Below are 21,031 nucleotides of genomic sequence, written 5' to 3'. Positions count from 1 at the left end.
TACTCCTGGTGGTGTATAGGGGACTATATGGGATACCAGGGATCCAACAGCGTTAGATGTATGCAAGCAAATACCCTACCTACTATACTAACTCTCTGTCCCTCTTTCAGCTTTTTTTTAAAAATTAAGTTTAGGTATTTTAAAAATAAAATATTGGAAAAAAAGAGAAAAACTGGCTCTCAGATGGATGAAGGAAAACCAGTTTCCTCCAGTTTTTGACTTTTCTTTTAGAGGAAACACATTTATACTATAAATATATATTTTTAAATTGTTAGTTTTGCTTGTTTCTGTTTGTATCACTGTTATGCTGTGAACACTAGAGGACTAAAATGAAGTTAATAATATGTATTTATTTGTTGCCAAGGTTTTTTTCCTTTGAACTTCATGTGCTTTCAGAAAATAATACATTTAACAATAAAATGCAGAAATTATTTACCTTGTTTATTAGGCAAGTATTTCAGAAGAGTTAGTGCTGTGAGTGGTCTAGCTTATGGCAGTATGTCCCATGCAGTTTTTATCTTTTCTTAGGACTTATTCACATAAAAATTAAGGCATTTTTCTTTAAAATTATAGGCAGATGATCCATACCGAGAACACAAATTTTCTGACACTTTATTTTATATGCATGAAAAACTAGTTTTATGATATGTACATATTAATGATATGAGTGGAATTATCTTACTTTACCATGTTTTTTGAGGATTTTATTGCTGCTGGAAGACACGTTTGTATTGCTTTTTGTTAGAGTCTTTAGGATTCTGTAAGTATAGTATAATGTCATCTGAAAATAGTGAGAGCTTGACTTCTTCCTTTCTCATCTGGATACCCTTGTTATCTTTTTCTTGCCTAACTGCCATGGCAAGTACTTCCAGTAATACATTGAGTAGAAGCAATGAGAATGGGTATCATTGTGTTGTGCCTGATCTTAGAGGGAAGGCTTTTAGTTTTTCCCTTCATTTAGGATACTGCTTGCTGTAGGCTTGTGGTAGATGTCATTGACTATATTGAGGAAAATTCCTTCAATTCCCATTTTGTTGAGAGTTTTTTTTTAATCACGAATGGGTGCTGGATCTTGTCAATGCTTTCTTTGCATCTGTTGATATGATCATATGGTTTTTATTTTTCTCAGCATTTCAATTCTGAAATATGATGTGGTAATCTGGAAGATGCAGAAAATGTTTAAAATAAAATCCATTAGCTGCTGATGGTAATATTAATAAATAGGGGCTGGAGATGTGGCTCAAATCGCAGAGCATGTGGTTTGCATGTATGAGTCCCTGAATTGGATTGCTGCTATACGTGGCTCCTGGGCAACCCCCCCCCCCCCCCACTTGTGCCTCAGTACACCCCCACCTTGCCCCAGATTTACTTCAACCGTGAATAGGACTCCCAAAAGAGTGCTGCATACATGGTTTTTGGTTTGGGGAGAGGCTGTTGAGGTCACACCCTGTGGGGCTCAGGGTTTTCTCCTGGCTTTGTGCTTAGTGATCATCCTGCTGGTGTTCAAGATCAATGCTGGGGATCCAGCTAAGGTTTGCCTGCATGCAAGGAAAACACCTTCACTGTCACTGTCCTCCTGTTGTTCATTGATTTGCTCAAGCGGGCCCAGTAACATTGTGAGACTTGTTAGTGTGTTTGGTATATTGAATACGTCACGGGTAGCTTGCCAGGCTTTGCCGTGAGGGCAGAAATACTCTCAGCAGCTTGCCGGGCTCTCCGAGAGGGGTGGAGGAATCGAATTCGGGTCGGCTATGTTGGCTGTGTGCAAGGCAAATGCCCTACCCGCTATGATATTGCTCTAGCCCAAGGAAAACACTTTAAGCCATTTATTATCTCTCCCTCTTACCTTTTTGTATTAATACTCTAGTATTCTTGGGGTAAATGCTGAGGAGTAGAATCACTGATATTGAAGGTTTTTTCTCTGTATTTTGTGAATTTTCTCAACTGTTCCTTAGAGATAACAGATAACAGTTCCACAAATAGTGAATGAGGGTTCTGTTTATACTTCATCCCTGCCTGCACTGGTTCTTTTCTGACTTTTTGATCTAGGCCATTTGTTTTCGGGCCACACCTAGTAATCTCAGAGTTTACTTTTGACTCTGAGTTTGGGGATCCCTCCTGGTGGGCTTGAGGAACCATATGGGTATTGGGGATCAAAACTCACTTGACCATGTAAAAGCCAAGTGCCTTTCCCACATCTTTCTGCCCCCCACTCCCTTTTTTGAAATGGTATATTATTGCTGAATTCTGTGAATGCTTTATTATATCTTTAATATTAGTTATTTGTCAGAGATTTGTGCTTAAATTTTTTCCCCTGTTCAGTAAAGCATCTTTTATTGTAGCCATAGTTGTGTGTGTTTCTTTTTTTTTTTTTTTGATTTGGGGCTATACCCAGAGATGTTCAGGGGTTATTCCTGGCTATGTACTCAGGAATTGCTTCTACCCATGATTGGGCAACCATGGGGATGCCAGGGATTGAGCCCATGTCTGCAAGCTCCCTACCTCCCAACCCTTAGTACTGTCTCTCCAGCCCCAGTTTTTTGTTTTCCAGGGCAAGCAGTTTTTAGTTGATGTAGTCCCAATTGTTTATTTTTGTTTTCGTGTTCTTTTCTAATGGATTTGAATCATTGAAGATACCTTTGAATTTAATAGCATGGGGAGTTCTATCAATGTTCTCCTCAGTGTTTTTATGGATTCTGTTCTGATACTTAAGTCTTCAGTCCATTTTGAATTACCTTTTGTGTATGGAATGAGATAGGTATCCAATTTCAGTTGTTTTGCATACAGCTAACCAGTTTTCCCCACATTTGTTGAAGAAGCTTCCCTTAGACAATTTAATATTTCTAACTCCTTTTTTCATAAATAACTCTGTAAATATGGGCTCTTAATTCAGTGTCATTGGTCTGAGAGTCTGTCTTTATTCCAGTATCACAATGTCTCCCATCTTTTCCCTCAGTATTGTTTTGGCTATTCAGGGAGTCTCGTGGTTTGATATAAATTTTTGTGGTATTTATTCTATGTCTATGAACTATGCCACTGGAATTTTGATAGAGATTTCACTGTGTTTGTACAATGCTTCGAGTAGGATAGTCATTTTAACATGTTAATTCTTAATTCCAAGTCATGATCATGAGATATTTTTCCATTTTCTTGTGTCATCAGATATTTATTTTGTCTTTTGTTTCCTATTTGGTCTTTTTGGGGAAATGGGCACACTTCTCAGTACTCAGGGGCTATTCCTTGCTCTCTGCTCAGGGATCACTCTTGGCACTGCTCAAGGGACTGTACATAGTGCCAGGGATTAAACTGTAGGGTTGCTGGGATGCAGGACAAATACCTTAATGCCTGTACTGTCTCTCTGACCCCATTCTAGTTCTCTAATAATTACATGATTTTCACTGTACAAACTTTTCACCTCCTTTGTTAAATTGATTCCAAGCTTCCTAGATATTTAATATTTTGGAGTACAGTTGTAACTTTTTTTGTGTGGGAAGGGGTGGGCCACATCAATCTCTGCTCGGGGGCTACTCTTAGCTCTGTTCTTGTGAATCTCCCAGTGGACTATGTGGTGCCAGGAATCAAACCTGTGTTGCCTACATGCCAAGTCCATGCTAATTCCTTTGAGCTACACAAATAACCTGAAAATAGTTATTCTCTTCTAGTTTGTATCTGTAAGATAACTTTGGTTTGTCCTTTCTCCCTTGCCGCAGGGAGCTTAGGTTTATTGGGTTACACCCATCACACACAGTAACAACAAGTCTCCAAATGGAGACGTTAGTGGGCCCGGTTGAGCAAATCGATGAACGCTGGGAGGGCAGTGGCAGTGGCAGTGGCCCATCACAGTGCTCGTGAGGCACTCCCATTCCTCTTGTGTTTACCTTTAACCTCTCCTCTGTGCTCTCTTCCCCAACTGGTTAATCACCTATATCCCCAAATCAGATCCATTATGACTTGTAAAGTCAAATTTTTCAGAGACCTCTGGATTTGTATTTATAAGTGAAATGTTGCTCTTCTCTTTCCCTTATGCCCTTTGCATAGTTTTCTTCAGAGTAGTGCTCTTTTTGTATAGTCACAGAAAGACAGTTAATGCTTTTGTAACTTGGGTGTTAATTGACTCCAATAGTATTTACCCCTGGGCACATTTCATATTTATTCAACTTAAGCCTCAGTTACTCTTAGTTCCTAGCACCCCTGAAGCAGGGTCCTGACAAAGGGACTGGATGGACCCAGGGTAAGCTGTGAGATATCCTGGCCAAGTGACATAATACTTAACTATAAGTTAAGAGCACAATCATGGACAAATTCTGTCATGACCCACAGAGAAGTGACGGGACAAGGACCCTGCGAGGGTTAGGAAGGACTAGTCTGGCCTGAGAAATGTAGTCTGGGATCTATAGCGAGATGTCCCCAAGACAGCCACCCTACAAACTTAATGTATCTCTTACTGTGTCCATACAAAATGACTAATATTATTAAGAAGTAAATCTAAGATGATTGTTTATGGATTTAGGAAAGGAGAAGTGTGTCCTTAGATTAAAAACATGCCCTTGAGTGGATCTCCTGGCAAGAGAAAGTCTTTGTCTTAGAAGAGCTTCCCCTGAAGGAAGGGCTTTCATATGTTGATTGTGCTACCTGATCTAGGTGTAGTTGCTACCCCCGGTGTTTGGAGTCTGGGCTCTAGACTAAGGCTGCAAGAAGGAGTGGGAAGAGTAGCTTTAGGGACAGGAGGAGACAGGAATGAGAGGCAAAGTGAGACTGGAACAGGTGTGCGGGGAGAATGGAATAAATAGCAGGACGGAGATTGGAATAAATGACAACCGATTACCAACCAGCCTGGTGTCCCTATTTCCTCCTGCGTGCATCTGTTGGCAGAAGCAGCACACTGGGGTGGGGACAGTGGCTAATGGCCACCGCACGTACATGGTGGGTGGCAGGAGAGAGCCCACACTTATTTTTTTTTTATGTGATTATACAGTATCCATATAGGAATGCGACAGATTCTTGTGTCTTGATCTTGTGGATTTGCTACTTTACCATATTTGTTTATTGATTCAATAAGTTTTTTGCATGCAGTGCATACAATATTTCATTTTTAAAAAAAATTTATACTATCATGTCATCTGCAGTGACTTCCAATTTGAATCTCTTTAATTTCTTTTGTTTTGCTTAGTTGTTGTGGCTGGGATTTCCAGTACTATGATGAGTAAGAATGGTAAAATAGACATAGTTGTCTTTTGCCTGACCTTTGAGGGGGAAGGCTTTCAGTTTTTCACTATTATGATCTTAAAGATAACTTTGTTGTGTTCCCATTTTCATGAGAATAAAATGTTTTTCTTTCTTTTTTTTTTTAAATTTTACAGCTTTTAATCAAGTTGTATGTAAGATAACTTAATTCCTTTATCTTCTAAATTGTGTCTTCCTTATGCTTTCCCTTTCCCTTTCCTACAGATTTGGCTTTGTGTTCAAGGATCTTTTTGCAGTCTGTTCAGTTTTAGTCTAGTGATAACCACCATACTGGGATGAATGCCCACATGGACATCTGTACTATTTGCTTTCTCCTGCTGGTCTTGTTCAGTGTAGATGACATGTTTATTTCTGTAAACCTGGACTGCTTTGCCAATTTGCTGACCCTTGTAGTGACCTCTCCAACCTGAACCTCACCATCCTTTCGGATAGGCATGGATCACACATTGTGCTTCTGTCTCAGTACTTTGGAAAGAGGGAAAAACAACTTTCTGTGACTGTGGGAAGGTGCCCTGAAATGTCGTTAGTGGTCTTTGCTCGAGTCAGAAGTCACAAAAGAACTTTATTTTGGTTGTTCCACTTCAGCCATAATGCAGAAGGGAAGAGTAGTGGTAGTTTTCATAAAGGCCAGTTTCCTTGTAGGCTCTGAAATTATATCAGTGGGCCGTATCAGTTTTGTAGTTGGTGTCATTAAAATCTGTTGGTCTAGAACATACTTCAAATGATTTACAATCATGCATTTGTCATTTAAAAAATACGCAGTAATGCATGCGGCGGCGTGGCTGACCCAGGTTCGATTCCTCCGCCCAGCAAGCTACCAAGAGTATTTCGCCCGCACAGCAAAGCCTGGCAAGCTCCCCGTGAAGTATTCGATACGCCAAGCACGGTAACAAGTCTCACAATGGAGACGTTACTGGGCCCGCTCGAGCAAATCGATGAGCAATGGGAGGACAGTGCTACAGTGCAGTAATGCAAATCTTCCAAATATTAACATGTCATTTTATGATATATTAACACATCAGGTATTTAGTTCTTCAGTATCAGTATTGGCCTCATTGAGAAAAATCTAGAAATACTAACAAACTTACAAGCTCATGGTGATGAATCTGTTTCTCTAAATTCTGATTTTCCTCAAAAACTTCCATATTATGACTGGCAATTCATCTTACCTTTGAATTTTTTTGGGGGGTGGTATTGTGAGAATCCAGGTCCTCACATATGAAGGGTGAATGCCCTACCATTGCTACAGTCCAGTGTCAGCCCCCGTTATTATCATTGAAGTGATAATTTAATTTTGTTGATTTTTAAGAAGATGCCAAATATGGCGCCCAGAGTCCATTTGTCGTTCTTTCCAGTACATACTGCTCATGAAAATGAGAGCTTGCTCAGCTCTCAGCTGAGATCCTGTGATTTCACATTTGCTTTTCCTGGAGATGATCATCTTAGTGCCGTCTCACTGCGTTTGTTTTCATTTGGCTTTTCTTGTTCCCTTGCTTTGTTGCTCTGTATCCCGTGAAGATGTGAAATCTTTGTTTTTGCCTTTATTCTTCTGATTTATTCTGTTAACCTGACCCCTTCCAATTCATCTGTGTTGTTGCAAACGCTAAGATTTCATCCTTTCTTATTGCAGATTAGTACTCCATTGTGTATATATGTACATTGTAATTCCTTTTGAAGACTATTCTAGAAAGCAGTTGTAAGAATTTGACATTGAGAGCCCCTGGAGAGAATCTAGCTGAATAGTATCATGTTCTGACTTATGTTTTATCATGATGAGTCATAAATATTAATAATAGTAGCAGCCTGTAATTTTTTTTTATCCAAAACCCTTGGTAACAGACATGTGTAGAATTTAGAATTTTCAGATTTTGGAGGATAATACATTTCATATATATGGTATATTATCACATCAGCACAGTCTGAGAAATCACTCTAATTACATATTAATCTATCTACAGTGAAAGAAATTAACAGTAATACTCCATAGAATTTAAAAGGTCTACTCTCACATCTGTTCAGGTGAGGTTTTTGCCATTATATGAGTTATCTAGAATTACAGGAATACTTTCCAGTTCAGGTCAGACCAGAGCTTGCTACCAAGTGAATTATAAAATACTTCTGCTTTCTAAAATCCAGTCTTTGGATTTCAGAAAATCCAGTGTTTTAGAAAATTTCTAAAATGGATTTTAGAAAATCTCTTTCTAAGTCGCAGTGTTTGGATGTTAGGAATGAGCATCGGTGGGCCTGTGTTGCGATGATCCTTTCAGTGGGTCACTCCTCAGACTGCTCTACTGCTCGATCTTCTTTAGGATCCGTTGCATGTTCCTTTCAGGCCTTTAACTTAGTCATGGACAAAAGAAACCACAACCCTAGTTCCTTCTTGCCCCGGGTTTTGCTCTCAAAGGAAGGAAAATAGGTGCCTATAAATTTTGGAGCAGGAATTCTCATTTCCAAAGACTTGGCAAGCCTGTACTGTCATGTGTGCAGTCAAAACACATTTAATTAAAACATGCTGAGCATTTTTATTATACCTTGGGACAGTTAGCATGTGCTTAGAGTTATCCCACTCTGCTCATTTGTGGCTGACACAGTTCTGCTTCCATATCTGACTCCACTTTCTTTCCTACAGCTGTGAGCTCTTATTCCACATTTGGCTCTGCTACTTGTAATCTGAAGCAAACTTCTCTGTGTTCTTATCCACGCTTCTCTCCTGTATTTAGTGATCTGCTCTGCCAGAGTAGTTTAGTTTGAAGCAAACAGACTTGTAAAATTATCAAAAGATGAGGAATGTTTTGATCTTGTCCTATTTTTGAAATAGGACATTATCTCTTTTTCCTACATAGTGTTTATTTTAATGGGTAGTGTATATCATCTTTTCTGAGTATCTGTCCTTTTTTGTCTGTTTGTTTTTGTTTTGGGGCCACACCCAAACAATGCTCAGGTGTTACTCCTGGCTCTGCACTCAGGAATCACTCTTGGTGTTGCTCAGGGGACCTTATGGGTTGCCAGGGATTGAATGAAGGTCAGCTCCATGAAGGCAGCACCTGATTCACTTACTGTTGCTCTGGCCCCTGTGCCTGTCCTCTTGCAAAACTTAAAATCCTACTGCTGAGGAAGATTTTTAAAGACCCAGGATGGAGATCACTGGTAATGCACATATATATATGAGACCTCGGATTTGAATTTGGCACCAAAAAGTAAAAGAAGAGAAAAAACGTTGCTGTTTTAATGATTGCTGTTTAAATGACAGACTAGCTTTCATTACCAGGAATCTTAACTATTCTGTGAAGCTGTCTAAAAGAATAATGCACATTATAATAAACAAATTCTTTTTGCATACTCTTAAGGCTAAAACTCTGTTGATGGATTGCTTTTCCATAGGCAAGGATCCAAGTGAGTCAGTATATGGAAAATACACGGGGTAGAAATAAAAGACCCTGATTACATCATTTTGGAAGAAAAGAGCAAAGAGGATATATCCTGTATCTGCTGAAGGAAGTCAGGGCATTTTGGATAACTGAGATACAGTTCTTAAATAACTGATTAGAAAGATCTCTGTTCTCTGCCAACAGTTTGTCTCTTGTCCCCCCACCCCAAATAGGTATATTCATAAAAAGTAAAATTCTGCAAAGAATTTTCATGTAGTTCTATTTTCAGTGTCTGTAATTTCAAGTGTTAAAGATTTACTTAAAAATCTTAAGTTGTTGAATTTTGCAAGAGCTTTCTTCAGATACAACATTCTTCATAAAATATACATATATGTATCCTAGAACACACTCTTTGAAGGATTACTTACAAGGACCATGTATACAATTAATGAACTGCATTTGAGTCTTAGTTGAAGTGTGGAGAAGTCAAGTAGAATTATAGTCTTTTGTTGAGTTTTGTATATTCTAATTTTTGCGGTAGAAGGTTTTAGAAAATGTTATTAAGGGCAAAATTTTACTAACTTAATAGAATCCAAATGGAGCAATTTGGGAGTAGTGAGATGTTATTGGGCTGTTTGGCAAGAGCCAGATCTCTTCTTGGCATCCTCTGCTGGGAACCCTGGGGGGACTTAGTGAGGACGTCTGTTAATATGCCGTATATTATGGTAAACATCCGAAATCCTCAAGTCCTCTTAGATAGAAGAATGGCAGCCTTACCTTTGAGTTGGGTTGAACGACCCAGTTCCTATGTGTACCTTTTTGTGTCCAAGTGCGTAGGGAAAAGATATGAGTAAGCAGAACAACTTCGTTTGCAGTCAGCTTGCTCCGCTGCCAGCGTGGTCAGAGGAAACATTGCTTAGGCCTTTAATAAAAGACCCAGCTTGAGTTTCAAATAAAAGTGGTTTCCAAATTTGGGTCACATTTCATTTAGGAGCTTTGATGGTCCAAACTGCGGGCCCATGGCAGTTGAGCCCGGACTCTGCAGCGTGTTTGTGTCTGGAGATCTTTGATGCAATTTCATGTGTGTCCTGGAGTCTCACATTCTAAAAAGTTGTTTCCTTTTCTTTTTTTTTCTTTCTCATTTAGTAACAGTTCTGGGTCATTATCCTCTGAAGAATTAAACATAATTATCTTCGGTTTTTTAGATAGTTTATTTCTGCCAGAAGTGAATCAGGACACATCAGTTTTCAACTTGGAAGAGTTTTAAATGACTTTGTTTTTTCTAAGGGTAAATTTGACTGACCTGATTTGACCATAACTTTGCAGGGTGAATTTTAATGATCTTAGCTGAAATGCTTATTTTCTGCTTTTTAAAACATATTTTAAAATTTAAGTAGGAAAAAAATTGAGTCAGGTTGGGAGATACCTAGAAATCTAGTGGTTTTATTTTGTTTTTACATGATTTTTAGAAATCATGTATCTTGTTTTGGGAATTTTCATTTATATTGCAAAGTTTTGTTTTCTAGGAAACATTTCTTTCAGAGTAAGAAGTTTTATTGCTTTCTTTTTTACTTTTTCAAATATTAACAATAGGGACTGGTATTTATTGTGAATTTTATGCCCTTGTTCCTTTAAAAGGTTATTTGATAATAAAATAGAATTTTGTGATCTCAAACCCCTCATTATTTTGTTATGCCAAGACTTGGCATAGAAACAGATCAGTAACAGGTGGAGAGATTACCCATTATGCCTTGCATGTTCTGATCAAAGCAGGAGTGGGGAATTTCTTTCCAGTTGGTTGAAATATGAGTTTGTCCTTTTTTTTTCAGGGCGGGGCACCTGGTGGTGCTCAGGAGCCACTGCTGGCTCTGTTCTCAGGGATTTATTTTTTTAATTTTAAAAGAAAGAAATTCTTGCGGGCTGGAGTGATAGCACAGCGGGTAGGGCATTTGCCTTGCCCGCAGCCGGCTTGGGTTCGATTCCCAGCATCCCACATGGTCCCCTGAGTACTGCCAGGAGTAATTCCTGAGGGCATTAGCCAGGAGTAATCCCTGTGCATCACTGGGTGTGACCCAAAAAGAAAAAATAAATAAATAAAAGAAAGAAATTCTTATTTTTCATGTCAAGAAAGATGACTTTTTACAGAAATCAAAATAGTTGATTTTCAAACTGAAATCAGTCTGAGACAAATGAATGTGCTTTAAAATGTCAGTTACACAGGGGCCAGAGCAATAGTACAACAGGTAAGGCACTTGGCCTTGCATATAGTCAACCCAGTTCAAAATCCCTGGCACCCACATATGGTCCCCTGAATACTCCCAGGATCATACCTGAGCACAGAGCCAGGAGTGACCCCTGTCACCACCAGTGTGCACCTCCCCCAAAGTCATTTTTTTGAATGAAATAAAATTCATCTTGAAATCCCTATTAAAAAAACAAAAAAGCTTAATCATACAATGAGTATTTTCACACTATTAGTCTGAATCTCATTAAAATGCACAACGAAGAAATATAATAATATAAAAAAGTAAGTAATAAAAAGAGGGACAAGTAAATTGTTTTTCGAATGTTAATCATTTAGAGTGCATCTAGAGGTATTTTAGATGTAGGTAGAATCTAATTGGAGAGACCAGAGATTCACTTAATTATGTAGTGTTTTAAATTAAGCAGGACTAGGGTACTTACAAATAAACTTAATCCTGTCAAGCAATAAAAACCAGTTGAACACCTCTAAATAATGTGGCTATTGAGAATTATTTCATATAATACATAATCAAAGGTAGTATCCTAGTTATAGTTTACTAGAATATTTTAAAATCAGTGCCTAAAGACATAGATGTATTTTCAAGATTTAAAGAAAAAAAATAAATGCTGAAAATATAAATAAAGCATCCCCCTAAAAATTGCAAAAAAAACATTTTACACAAAATATTATTTAAAATTTGAGTCTTTGAGTTTAAAAAACATGACTGAAGAGATAGTTTAGAGTGTTAAGGTGCTTACCTTGCATGCGGCCAGCCTGGGTTCTGGCCCTGGTACCACAAATGTTTTCTTGTGCATCCTAGGAGACACTCCTGAACACAGAACTAGGAGTAGTCCCAGGGCACTGCTGGGTGAGTCCCCCCCACCCCAAACTAAAATCCAAACACCTTCCCCCGAATTATTTTAATATTAAAAAAAATTAAAAGCAATACAAGATTGTAATAATTTTTCATAAACATGATGAAATATTTGTAAAGTAAGATTTCCTGGACTTGTAACTCAAGCAGCTAACCAAAATTGAAAGAAAATTTCATTAAGAAACTGTTCTGTTTTCCGTAATGGATGGTTGTCATTTTGCAGATTCAATTAAAAGAGGGAGAAGTAAATTGAAGTCCTCCAGAGTCTGAGGAAGAGTTGAAAAATTTAGAAAAGATGTGCTTTACTAAGTGTTAATTTGCCATAAAGTTTATCATTGATTCCTAAGCCTTTCAGAATGGAGATATTGATCGCTCTGTTAGTGTGTTTTTTTCAAGGGTATAACATTTTTTTGTTTTGAATACTTTGTTTCTCCTTAGCACAAAAAATAGGACCCATGGGAATGGAGAGATAGTACAGCAGGTAAGACACTTAATTTGCATGTAGTCTACCTGCGTCCAATCCTTAGCACTGTATATGGTCCCCTGAGCCCTCCTGGAATGATCCCTGAGTGCAAAGCCAGATGTCAGCCCTGATGACTTGAAACAAACAAAAAAGGAAAGCCTGGATGTGGCCCAGAGCATATCCCTCTTCTTGATCTTTGGCAAGGAAAGAGCCACAAACTCTCACAGGTTTAGTTTGCAATATCTGCATTGCAAGGCAATAAATACCTGTTTAGGCCTGGGAAGGGCTCAGAGGTAGGGCACCTTCCTCTGGTGCCTTCCTTTCAGGTCTGAGCCCATTGGACAGCAGCACCCCCTACCCCACACTGTTCGAGCATGTGACCTCTGGAAGACCACACCCAAGTGTATGTGAACACAACCACTAGAGCCCCCAGGCAAGCACTGCACCCAAAATGTGTGAACCCATACCAAATATGCGAGCACTGCATCCAGTCTCATTGCAACAACCAGGGAAGGAAGTAGGAAAGTGTAGAGACATAAGAAACATTTAAAATTACATCTTGGTTCTCAGTAACGGGTTCCAGCTAGCACAGGTTCATAGACATTTCCTGCTGGTCTATGAGAAGGTTACTGCCCCTTAATACACAGGGTACACCTGGATGGCACTATTATAAGAAATGATAAATAAATATTTTTAGTTTTTAGGTCACATCCATTTATGCTCAGAGGTTACTCCTGGCTTTGGGTTCAGAGATTCCTCCTGGTGGGGACCATATGGGATATCTAACTCAGGTTGGCCACATGCAAGGCAAACATTGTACCTGCTGTGCTATCTCTCTGGTCTCTACCTTGTTTAAGTAACCAAGATTTTAAACATCCATCTTATATTCTTTATTGACCTTGACGGTATCAGTGACATCCAGACTATCCTGGTAACTGAATGCTCTTCCCCTAGATGATTTTTTGATGAGCTGTCCATGGGTCATGCCGACTCCTGCTGTGTCCAGGAGGTGCCTTGGCCCTCCAGCCAAAGGCAGACCTCAGGTATTGAATGCTTATTGGCCCATGATAATGCCCTTTGAATAAGTTAAAATGAATGTGAGCAGCTAATAGAACACATGACTTCCTCTCTTTTCTTGATTAACTTGCATTTCTTCTATTCCACGAACTGCATCTTCTCCTAGTTACCCCAGAGTTACTCCACCTGCTAAAATTAAGAACGCAAACCCTGGCAAAACCCCAGTTTGCCAGAGAAGTTGAGGTCAGAGATTGGCACCATTTGTCTCATGCTGGGCCAGCATTCTTCCTCCTTAATCAAACCAGAAGTTTGTACTCCTAGAATACCATCTATTTTAGATTTTTCTCTGTCTTCTCTTGCCAGTGGAACTCCTTGAATCTGAGAAACAAAGATTAGGGTAATGTTTCTTCCCTTCCAGAGGATTTAGGGCTCCGGAAAATTGGTCTTTCTGATGTTAGCAGTTAATTCTGCATATCAGTTCTGCATATTAAGCTAATGAGGCATGCTTTTTCTCCTTTTCTGCCCCCTTCTCCCATTCTTTTCCTTCCCCCAACACTCCACCCCACCTTATTTTTCCTTTATTTTCCTATTGCAGTGACTGAGGGATGTATGCACACTTGATTTTGTGTTCACCTGGGGCTGCACATCTGGTTGTGGTGCTCTTGCCTTCGAATGCATTGCTTGCCAGCAGTCTCACTCCTTTGGTTGTGTTATGGGGCCACTGTGCTACACACACACGTGCTAACTAGGGGTCATGCTCTTGGCTGTAGGACTTGCACATCTATTCATTTTTCCAGTTGTGATTCTCACCAGGGGTACACAGTGTGGTTGAGGTGCTTACACTCACCTGGTAATGGTGCTTCAGAGATCGTATCCTCAGTTGACAAAGTCACAGGGACTGTGCTCAGTCAGAGAGTGTGGACAGCATCAGGAATCAGTCATGGCCTTCTGCTTTGGCTACCGAGCCACCCTCCAGCCCCGGGCATTCTTTTCACAGCCATCTCCCTCCCCGTTCCCTGTAGATCCCTTTTTGCAGAGTCGTGAGGACGGTGGTATTCAGCCTGAGCAGGTCTGCCCTTAATAGGAAGATTGACCTTGACAAGGTGACCTCAGGTTTCTACCCCAAAACTTCAGAAAGACTCAATTTTTCAGTCATTCCCCTTCAAAGAGCATCTCACTGGATCTTGGCCTTAAGAGGTGGCTGCCACATGTCTTGGAAGCCTTGCTACGTGTTGCCAGTTCTCTGAAGACCTGTGCAAGTTCCCACTCCCACCAATAAAATACAGTGCAGGGAACAGAATGTAAATTAAATGATATAGTAATAGTTGTTTCAATACAAAGGAAAATGCAGATTTTCTTCTTGGTTATTTGCTCAATACTCATTCTGCTGGGCTTCACAACTGTGATTTGTAGCACCTTAAATAATGTCATCTATCACAGAATAGGTACATGGAGAAGAATAAAATAAGATGAAGATGCACTACTTAAATAATTGCCAGTGACCTGAAGCTAAATCTTTTAAATGTACTTTCCGTGAAGGCAGGAGAGGGTGCAGTTCTCATTCACTAAGCACCTCCTATGTGCCAGGTGCTTTGCACTTCTCATACCTGAAAAGTGCAGCCCCATTTTAGAAATAATTGTACCCCCACTTTTTTGTTTTGGGGCCAGATCAAGCGATACTCAGGGTTTTTTTGGCTCTGCACTCAGGAATCGCTCCTGGTGGTGCTCAAAGTATTGTATGGGATGTCAGGGATCAAACCTGGGTCGGCCGCATGCAAGGCAAGTGCCCTGCCTGCTGTACCATCTCTCTAGCCCTGAGGTTATTATCCCTTTTGTTTATTTTTTTTGTGTTGGGGCCATAACTGACAGTGGTCAGAGGCTTTGGTGCTCAGGAATTACTCCCTGACTGTGCTTGGATGAGTCCAGACATCTGGCATGTAAAGTATGCGTGCTAGCTGTGTGAGCTGTCTCCCTAGTCCTGTTATTTCGTCTTACCGCGGAAGCTTATTGTGAATAAAAAAGAGAGTACAATTCCTAGTTATATATTAAGTAAAGGTAGCTGTTCCTCTCAGAAGCTCTGTCTTTGACGAATTCCATAATTCCCCTGAGATAGAACTTTGAAAATTTGCCTCTTCTTCACCATCTCTGAATCAAGGCCATCTCTAGAGGCCGTTTACTACTCACAGGTATAGGCTCTGCATAGGGTTTGTAAGCCAGTTAGAGCCCCCAGTCCCCAGACACCTCTTTTGAGTCACAAGCTGCAAGTTGGAGGGGCTATAAAACTACCCTCATGTTTGCTAACCCACGGGAAGACCATCACCATTGCACTCACCCATATATCAGCCGTGATACATTATTGAGGACAGCAGCAGATTGAAGGCAGCCAAGGGAAGAAACCTAGAACCAGGGTCCAAGAGAAGGATGCAGAACCAGCTTCCTTTATCCCCTCTGTGTGGCCAGAACCTACACTCTTATGTCACTGATGTGTGATGGGGAACACAAACGTGTCCCTGCCAGGAAAGTGCTCCCCAGTCTTGACTTTGTAGTTTCTGTGGAATTTTGTCATGGGTGATGGTTGCCATGTGAATGATCTCAGTGTTCACACCTGTGCACGCCTCAGCTATCATGGCTCCCAGAGCTCCTCCCTGAGTCACATCTTCCTCTTGGGCTAGCTGAGAACCCCAAGGAGCTGAAGACCAAAGTCAGATCTCCTGAGGTGAGGTTCATTCTTTCCATATCAGGGTGAGAAGCTTCCCATTCCTGGCCACACGCAGTTTCCCACATTGTGGGTTCAGGAGGTGCCTGACTGCTGCCACCTCTCCTGCTCGTAGCCTGGCTCGGAGGTGGGAGCACAGAGGGAGTACATCGAAGTGCCGAGAACGCCAGTGTGTACTCTCTTCTTACCTTCTGAGCCAGTGTACAGCCAATCTGCTGCTGTCCTCAAAGCCAGAGCAGCCTTTGTAGGTCATCAGTGAAATAGTGCAATGACTTGAGTGCGTGCTGGTAAAGTTTTCCTAGTATTAAAAATATAGAATTGAATCAAGCTTGCTTACTTATAAAAACAGGGTCCACATCTAGATGTGCTAAGGTTGGGGTTAGGGTGGCTTTTACTAGTTGAGCCACGTCCCCAGACCCTGTAATTAATTTGCTTATTAAAAGACATCTAAAAAACTCAATGTAACTACTTCCCCAAGCAGAATCTAGCAATATAAACTCTCTGTGTGTATTGTGTGTGTGTGTGTGTCTGTGTATGAGAGAGAGAGAGAGAGAATATTTAGGTCATGTGGTCATGTTTCATCTCAACTTTATCTAGGCAAGTTCATCTAAGTTGACAGTTTTCCCAAATAATAACTCATTCGTGTAAGTCACTCCTCATTATTCACGAGTCTGTATTTGCAGTTTGCTTCCTCACTAAACATGGATTTGCAGGCCTGGAATGTGTCCTGGTTATCCTTTCACAGTCGAGCAGGAGCAGTTCTGACCCTCCTGTTCCTGGCACTGGTGGATGAGGCAAGCTCTGCCTGTTTCAGCTCTCCTAGTGGGAATAGGTGTAGCCGTCCATTCACTGCCACATATGTTGTTTAAAATGGCTGCAAACATAGTGCTAAAATGTTGTTTTTTGGTTTAATTTTTGCAGGGGGTCAGGGATGTGGTGCTTGGGATACCCAGTGACCCCACCCCTTGATACTTAGCCAGCAGGGCCAGGTGCTTCAGTGTTGGGGCCCCAGGGTGCTGAGCTCCTTGGGAGCTACAGTGCTGGGAGCCTCATGGTGACATCTGGCAGTGCTTGGGGGATGGTGTGGTGCTAGATATTCAATCCAGGCCTCCCTGATGCAACCAAGTACTCAGCTCCTTGAGCTCTCTCCTAATTTAGGTCTTTGAACAGAAACCCACAGACACAATGCTGTGTACCTAGTGGTTGATGGAAGTGGTCTGGGTGGGGCCACACAGGAACATGACCTCAAGTGTCCCAAGGAGAATTTGTTGTTCATGACACTGTGTTCATGGTGACCGCGGAATGGTCCTACCATGAAAGAGGAGGGTCAGCTGTCTGCCTTCATTATTCACTTACATACTCTTGTATTTCTTTTCACATAAACTTCTTAGAACATTCTCACTGGCTGTCGTATAAGAAAGACCTAGCATTTTTTTTTTCTTTTTGGGTCACACCCAGCAATGCACAGGGGTTACTCCTGGTTCATGCACTCAGGAATTACTCCTGGCGGTGCTCAGGGGACCATGTGGGATGCTGGGAATCGAACCCGGGTCAGGCCACGTGCAAGGCAAACGCCCTACCCTCTGTGCTGTCACTCCAGCCCCTAGCATTTTATTTTTATGTTCTTACACACATAGCCTTGCTATAGACCTGTAGTAAACTAAATATCTGTGTGGATTATAACACATCATCATATAAGTGTGGTAACTATCAAAACCATCAGAGTCGACATGTTATTAGCATGTGACCCAACTTGTAATAAGTAAATTTCAAAAACAAAAACAAAAATGAATTTGCTGAGGAGACAGGGTCAGGGGAGGGAGGGAGCCTTGGGTTATTGGTGGAGGGATGATGACCTTGGTGGTGGGTTTGGAGTTGTAACATTGAATGTGTCAAATTTTGTTATTAAAAGCCTTGTAAATCATGGTAGCACTGTAGCACTGTCCTCCCGTTGTTTCATGGATTTGCTTGAGCGGGCACCAGTAACATCTCCATTGTGAGACTTGTTGTTACTGTTTTTGGCATATCGAATATGCCAGGTATAGCTTGCCAGGCACTGCCGTGTGGGTGGTATACTCTTAGTAGCTTGCCGGGCTCTCTGAGAGGGACGGAGGAATCAAACCCAGGTTGGCTGCATGCAAGGCAAATGTCCTACCTGCTGTGCTATCACTCCATCCCAAATCATGGTACCTAAATTTAAAAATCTCTATACGCTCACATATAAAACACATCATAAATAATGAGTTTGTATTTTAAAGAATGAAAGTTGGAGCTAACTTAACATTTTAATTTCATTTATTTTGGTGCCACACCCAGTGGCGCTCAGGATTTACTCCTCATTTTGTGCTCAAAAGTTACTCCATGCAGTACTCCGGGCACTATATATGGTGCTGGGGATCAAATCAGTTGTGTGCAAGCAAGTGCCTCAATCCTTGTGCTGTCTTTCTAGACCCTAAATTTTTGTTTAATTTGGTACATCAAGCACCCCTTGGAGATAGGACTACTACTGGCATAGTGGCGTGGGATTACTATTGGTTGGCCCATTGGTGGGCACTATTTGGTGCCTTTTTTTGTGCTGGGGATTGAATTCAGAGCCTTCCACTTGCAAGTGCTCTACTACTTGGGCTACCCACCACCCCCAGTTCTGGGACTAAATATTTACTTGACTGTCTGGTGCTAAATTTAGTCTTCTCAATATGTTTTCCAGGAATTTTCTTACTCCCTTGGAGACCAAGGCTTTAGGATCAAATTCCTTAATTGATTCATGGTAGTGCCAACAGGGTTATATGACATGGTCGGCCACGCCTTCTACACCATATTGCTGTGGCCACTGGTCTGTCTTCCTGGGAAACAGCTATTGGCAGGCAGTTGCTTCCCTCAAATACACCTTGCTGATGAGAGACCAGACTATAGGGCCCCTTCCCATTCTCTGGTCCCCTCATCTCCTTACCTCCTTTTTTTTTCTTTTTGGGTCACACCCAGCGATGCACAGGAGTTACTCGTGGCTCTGCACTCAGGAACCACTCCTGGCGGTGCTCAGGATCCTATGGAATGCTGGGATCGAACCCAGGTCGGCCACTGCAAGGCAAACACAGCTCCAGGCCCCTCTCCCCCACCATCTCCTTTTATGGCTTACCTCACTATCTCCCACATCAACACCCGGGCAGAATGAGGGGAAATGATCTTGGGCACAGGTGTTTGCCTCATGTGATTACCTTGGTACACCCTCCCCTGCCGGTGCACCCTCTCCCGTTGGTGTACCATTTCCCTGTTGGTATACTCTCTTCTGTTGAAGTGTTTCTCATTTCCAGGTTTTGGTTGTCCCAGGTCTGTGAGGCTAAGACCTGTTGTACCTTGCTGCTGTTCTCACCTAGCGTTAGGAAAACCCGCTGCAGAGAATCCCCACAAGTCACAGGAGAAAATAAAAGTACATTCCTGAGAGTTAAAATTGTTCTTTGGTCAGCTTGACTGAACAAGAAAAAAAATGGTGTTTTTCAGAGGTCTTTCAGTATAATAATCAGAGAACTGAGTCCAGAGAAGCAGGATTGACTGTGACCTCAGTGACTGTATGCAGTGAGCCAGCAGTAGAAATTAATCTTGATGTTTTTATGTAATAAGCACAGCTAATAAGAACTGTGCTCCCAAAATGTGAGTAAATACAGTAATTTGAACATCTTTATGGAACTGTGAAGGACCAAGACTAACTGATCTCTGAGTGCTTTTGAATGCTTAGCACAATCCCCAGGACAAATAGACCTCAGTGAAATGTGTTAGATAATTATGATTAACTATGTGATTGAAAATGTAAGTATTAAGTGGTGTTGATTGGATGTTTATTCTTTCAGATACAGATGAATATAGACCTCCTGTTTGGAAATCTTACTGTAAGTATTCAAATAACTTTAAAATTGGGTGGGTTATTGTGCTTTGTAAGTAATATAAAATTTTAAGGCAATTAGAGACACATATTATATTTATTATTGAAAAGTGAATTTACAGCAGGATTTGTGGCTAGAAGAGGAGTGGATATGGGGGAACATTAGTGTTCTCCAGAGCATGTTTGCTCAGCTGCAAGGTTAGTATGAGGCTCATCCCTCTGAGTTTGTATGGAATTCTGTAGAGTGGAACTTGAGGTAGCTATTGAAAATGACTCTTAAAACCAATGCAAGGAAAATATATTTCAGCTACAGTGAAGTAGAAATGGAGTTACTATAATCAAACTAGTTAAAAAAAATCGATGCATGTGTTACTCGCAAAAACCAGTACTGTAAGTTTTGGTTGGTTGTTCATAGGATTGAATAAATATCCTAAGAGACTTGTACTTTAAATACTTTAAATGAATACTATTAACATCTTTGTACATGCTTATCTGTTAATCTGGATCTTGATATGTACAAGTTGATGAAATTTGCTGACTGCAGGAGCAATAATTCAGATTGCCGTTGGTTTTATGTTACCAGAATGACAGTTTTATTTTAATAGGTTGCCACTTTGGGCTAATTATAGCATGCAAGATGTGAACAGTCTCTAGAAATATTTCTATAGATGCTTTTCCCCCTCAGTCCTGCTCTTCTTTTGCCTTTTGTTTCTGGGGAGTATGGTGCATAGAATGTATAAAGATTACTAATGTTCTTTACCTCCTAAAGATTTTATATCAATCTTCTTGGCCAGAAGCTTATTAAAATTTCTTCTCTGCAGTTTTCTGATGTTCATTTTATTTTTGCTTCCTTTTGCTCTGATTTACGCCTTGCACATTGTTTAACATAAGAGCATTTGTGAAACCTCATGTTACTGAATCTTAGTGGTGGTGATGTTGATCACCGATTTATATTTTCTGTCTTCAGATGTCTTCCATTTATTTTAGGAAATAGCGTATTTCTCTTGTGTGTGACAATATTGCTCCTCAATTTTAAGTTTCTTTTACTGACTTAAATGGTTGAGCCATCCCCACCCCCCATCACTCATTTTATTACTAGAAATAGGGAGGAAATGAATAGATTTTCACTCTTTTGAGTGCAAATGAAAAGCTTTACAATTCAGAGACATTTTGTGTTTAAACTGTGTTAAAGCCAAACGGAAGGTTTCATTTTAAAAATGGAAATTA

General features: G+C 40.6%; 1 protein-coding gene across 3 annotated transcripts in view; it reads left to right on the top strand.

Annotated features, from left to right (window-relative positions):
- The window catches only part of CHN1 (chimerin 1), a 190,028-nt gene that overhangs the window by 29,195 nt on the left and 139,802 nt on the right, over positions 1-21,031 (top strand). For all 3 annotated transcript variants that reach the window (XM_056110491.1, XM_056110492.1, XM_056110493.1), the window contains one exon: positions 19,773-19,811. In XM_056110491.1, coding sequence (XP_055966466.1) covers positions 19,773-19,811 — 39 coding nt within the window. Of the gene's footprint in view, positions 1-19,772; positions 19,812-21,031 lie in introns of those variants that run through there.

This window comes from Sorex fumeus, unplaced genomic scaffold (assembly GCF_029834395.1).
Source record: "Sorex fumeus unplaced genomic scaffold, SorFum_2.1 ptg000009l, whole genome shotgun sequence".
NCBI classification, from domain to species: domain Eukaryota; kingdom Metazoa; phylum Chordata; class Mammalia; order Eulipotyphla; family Soricidae; genus Sorex; species Sorex fumeus.
The sequence above is the reverse complement of the archived record's forward strand: the minus strand, read 5'-3'. Positions and strand labels throughout refer to the sequence as shown.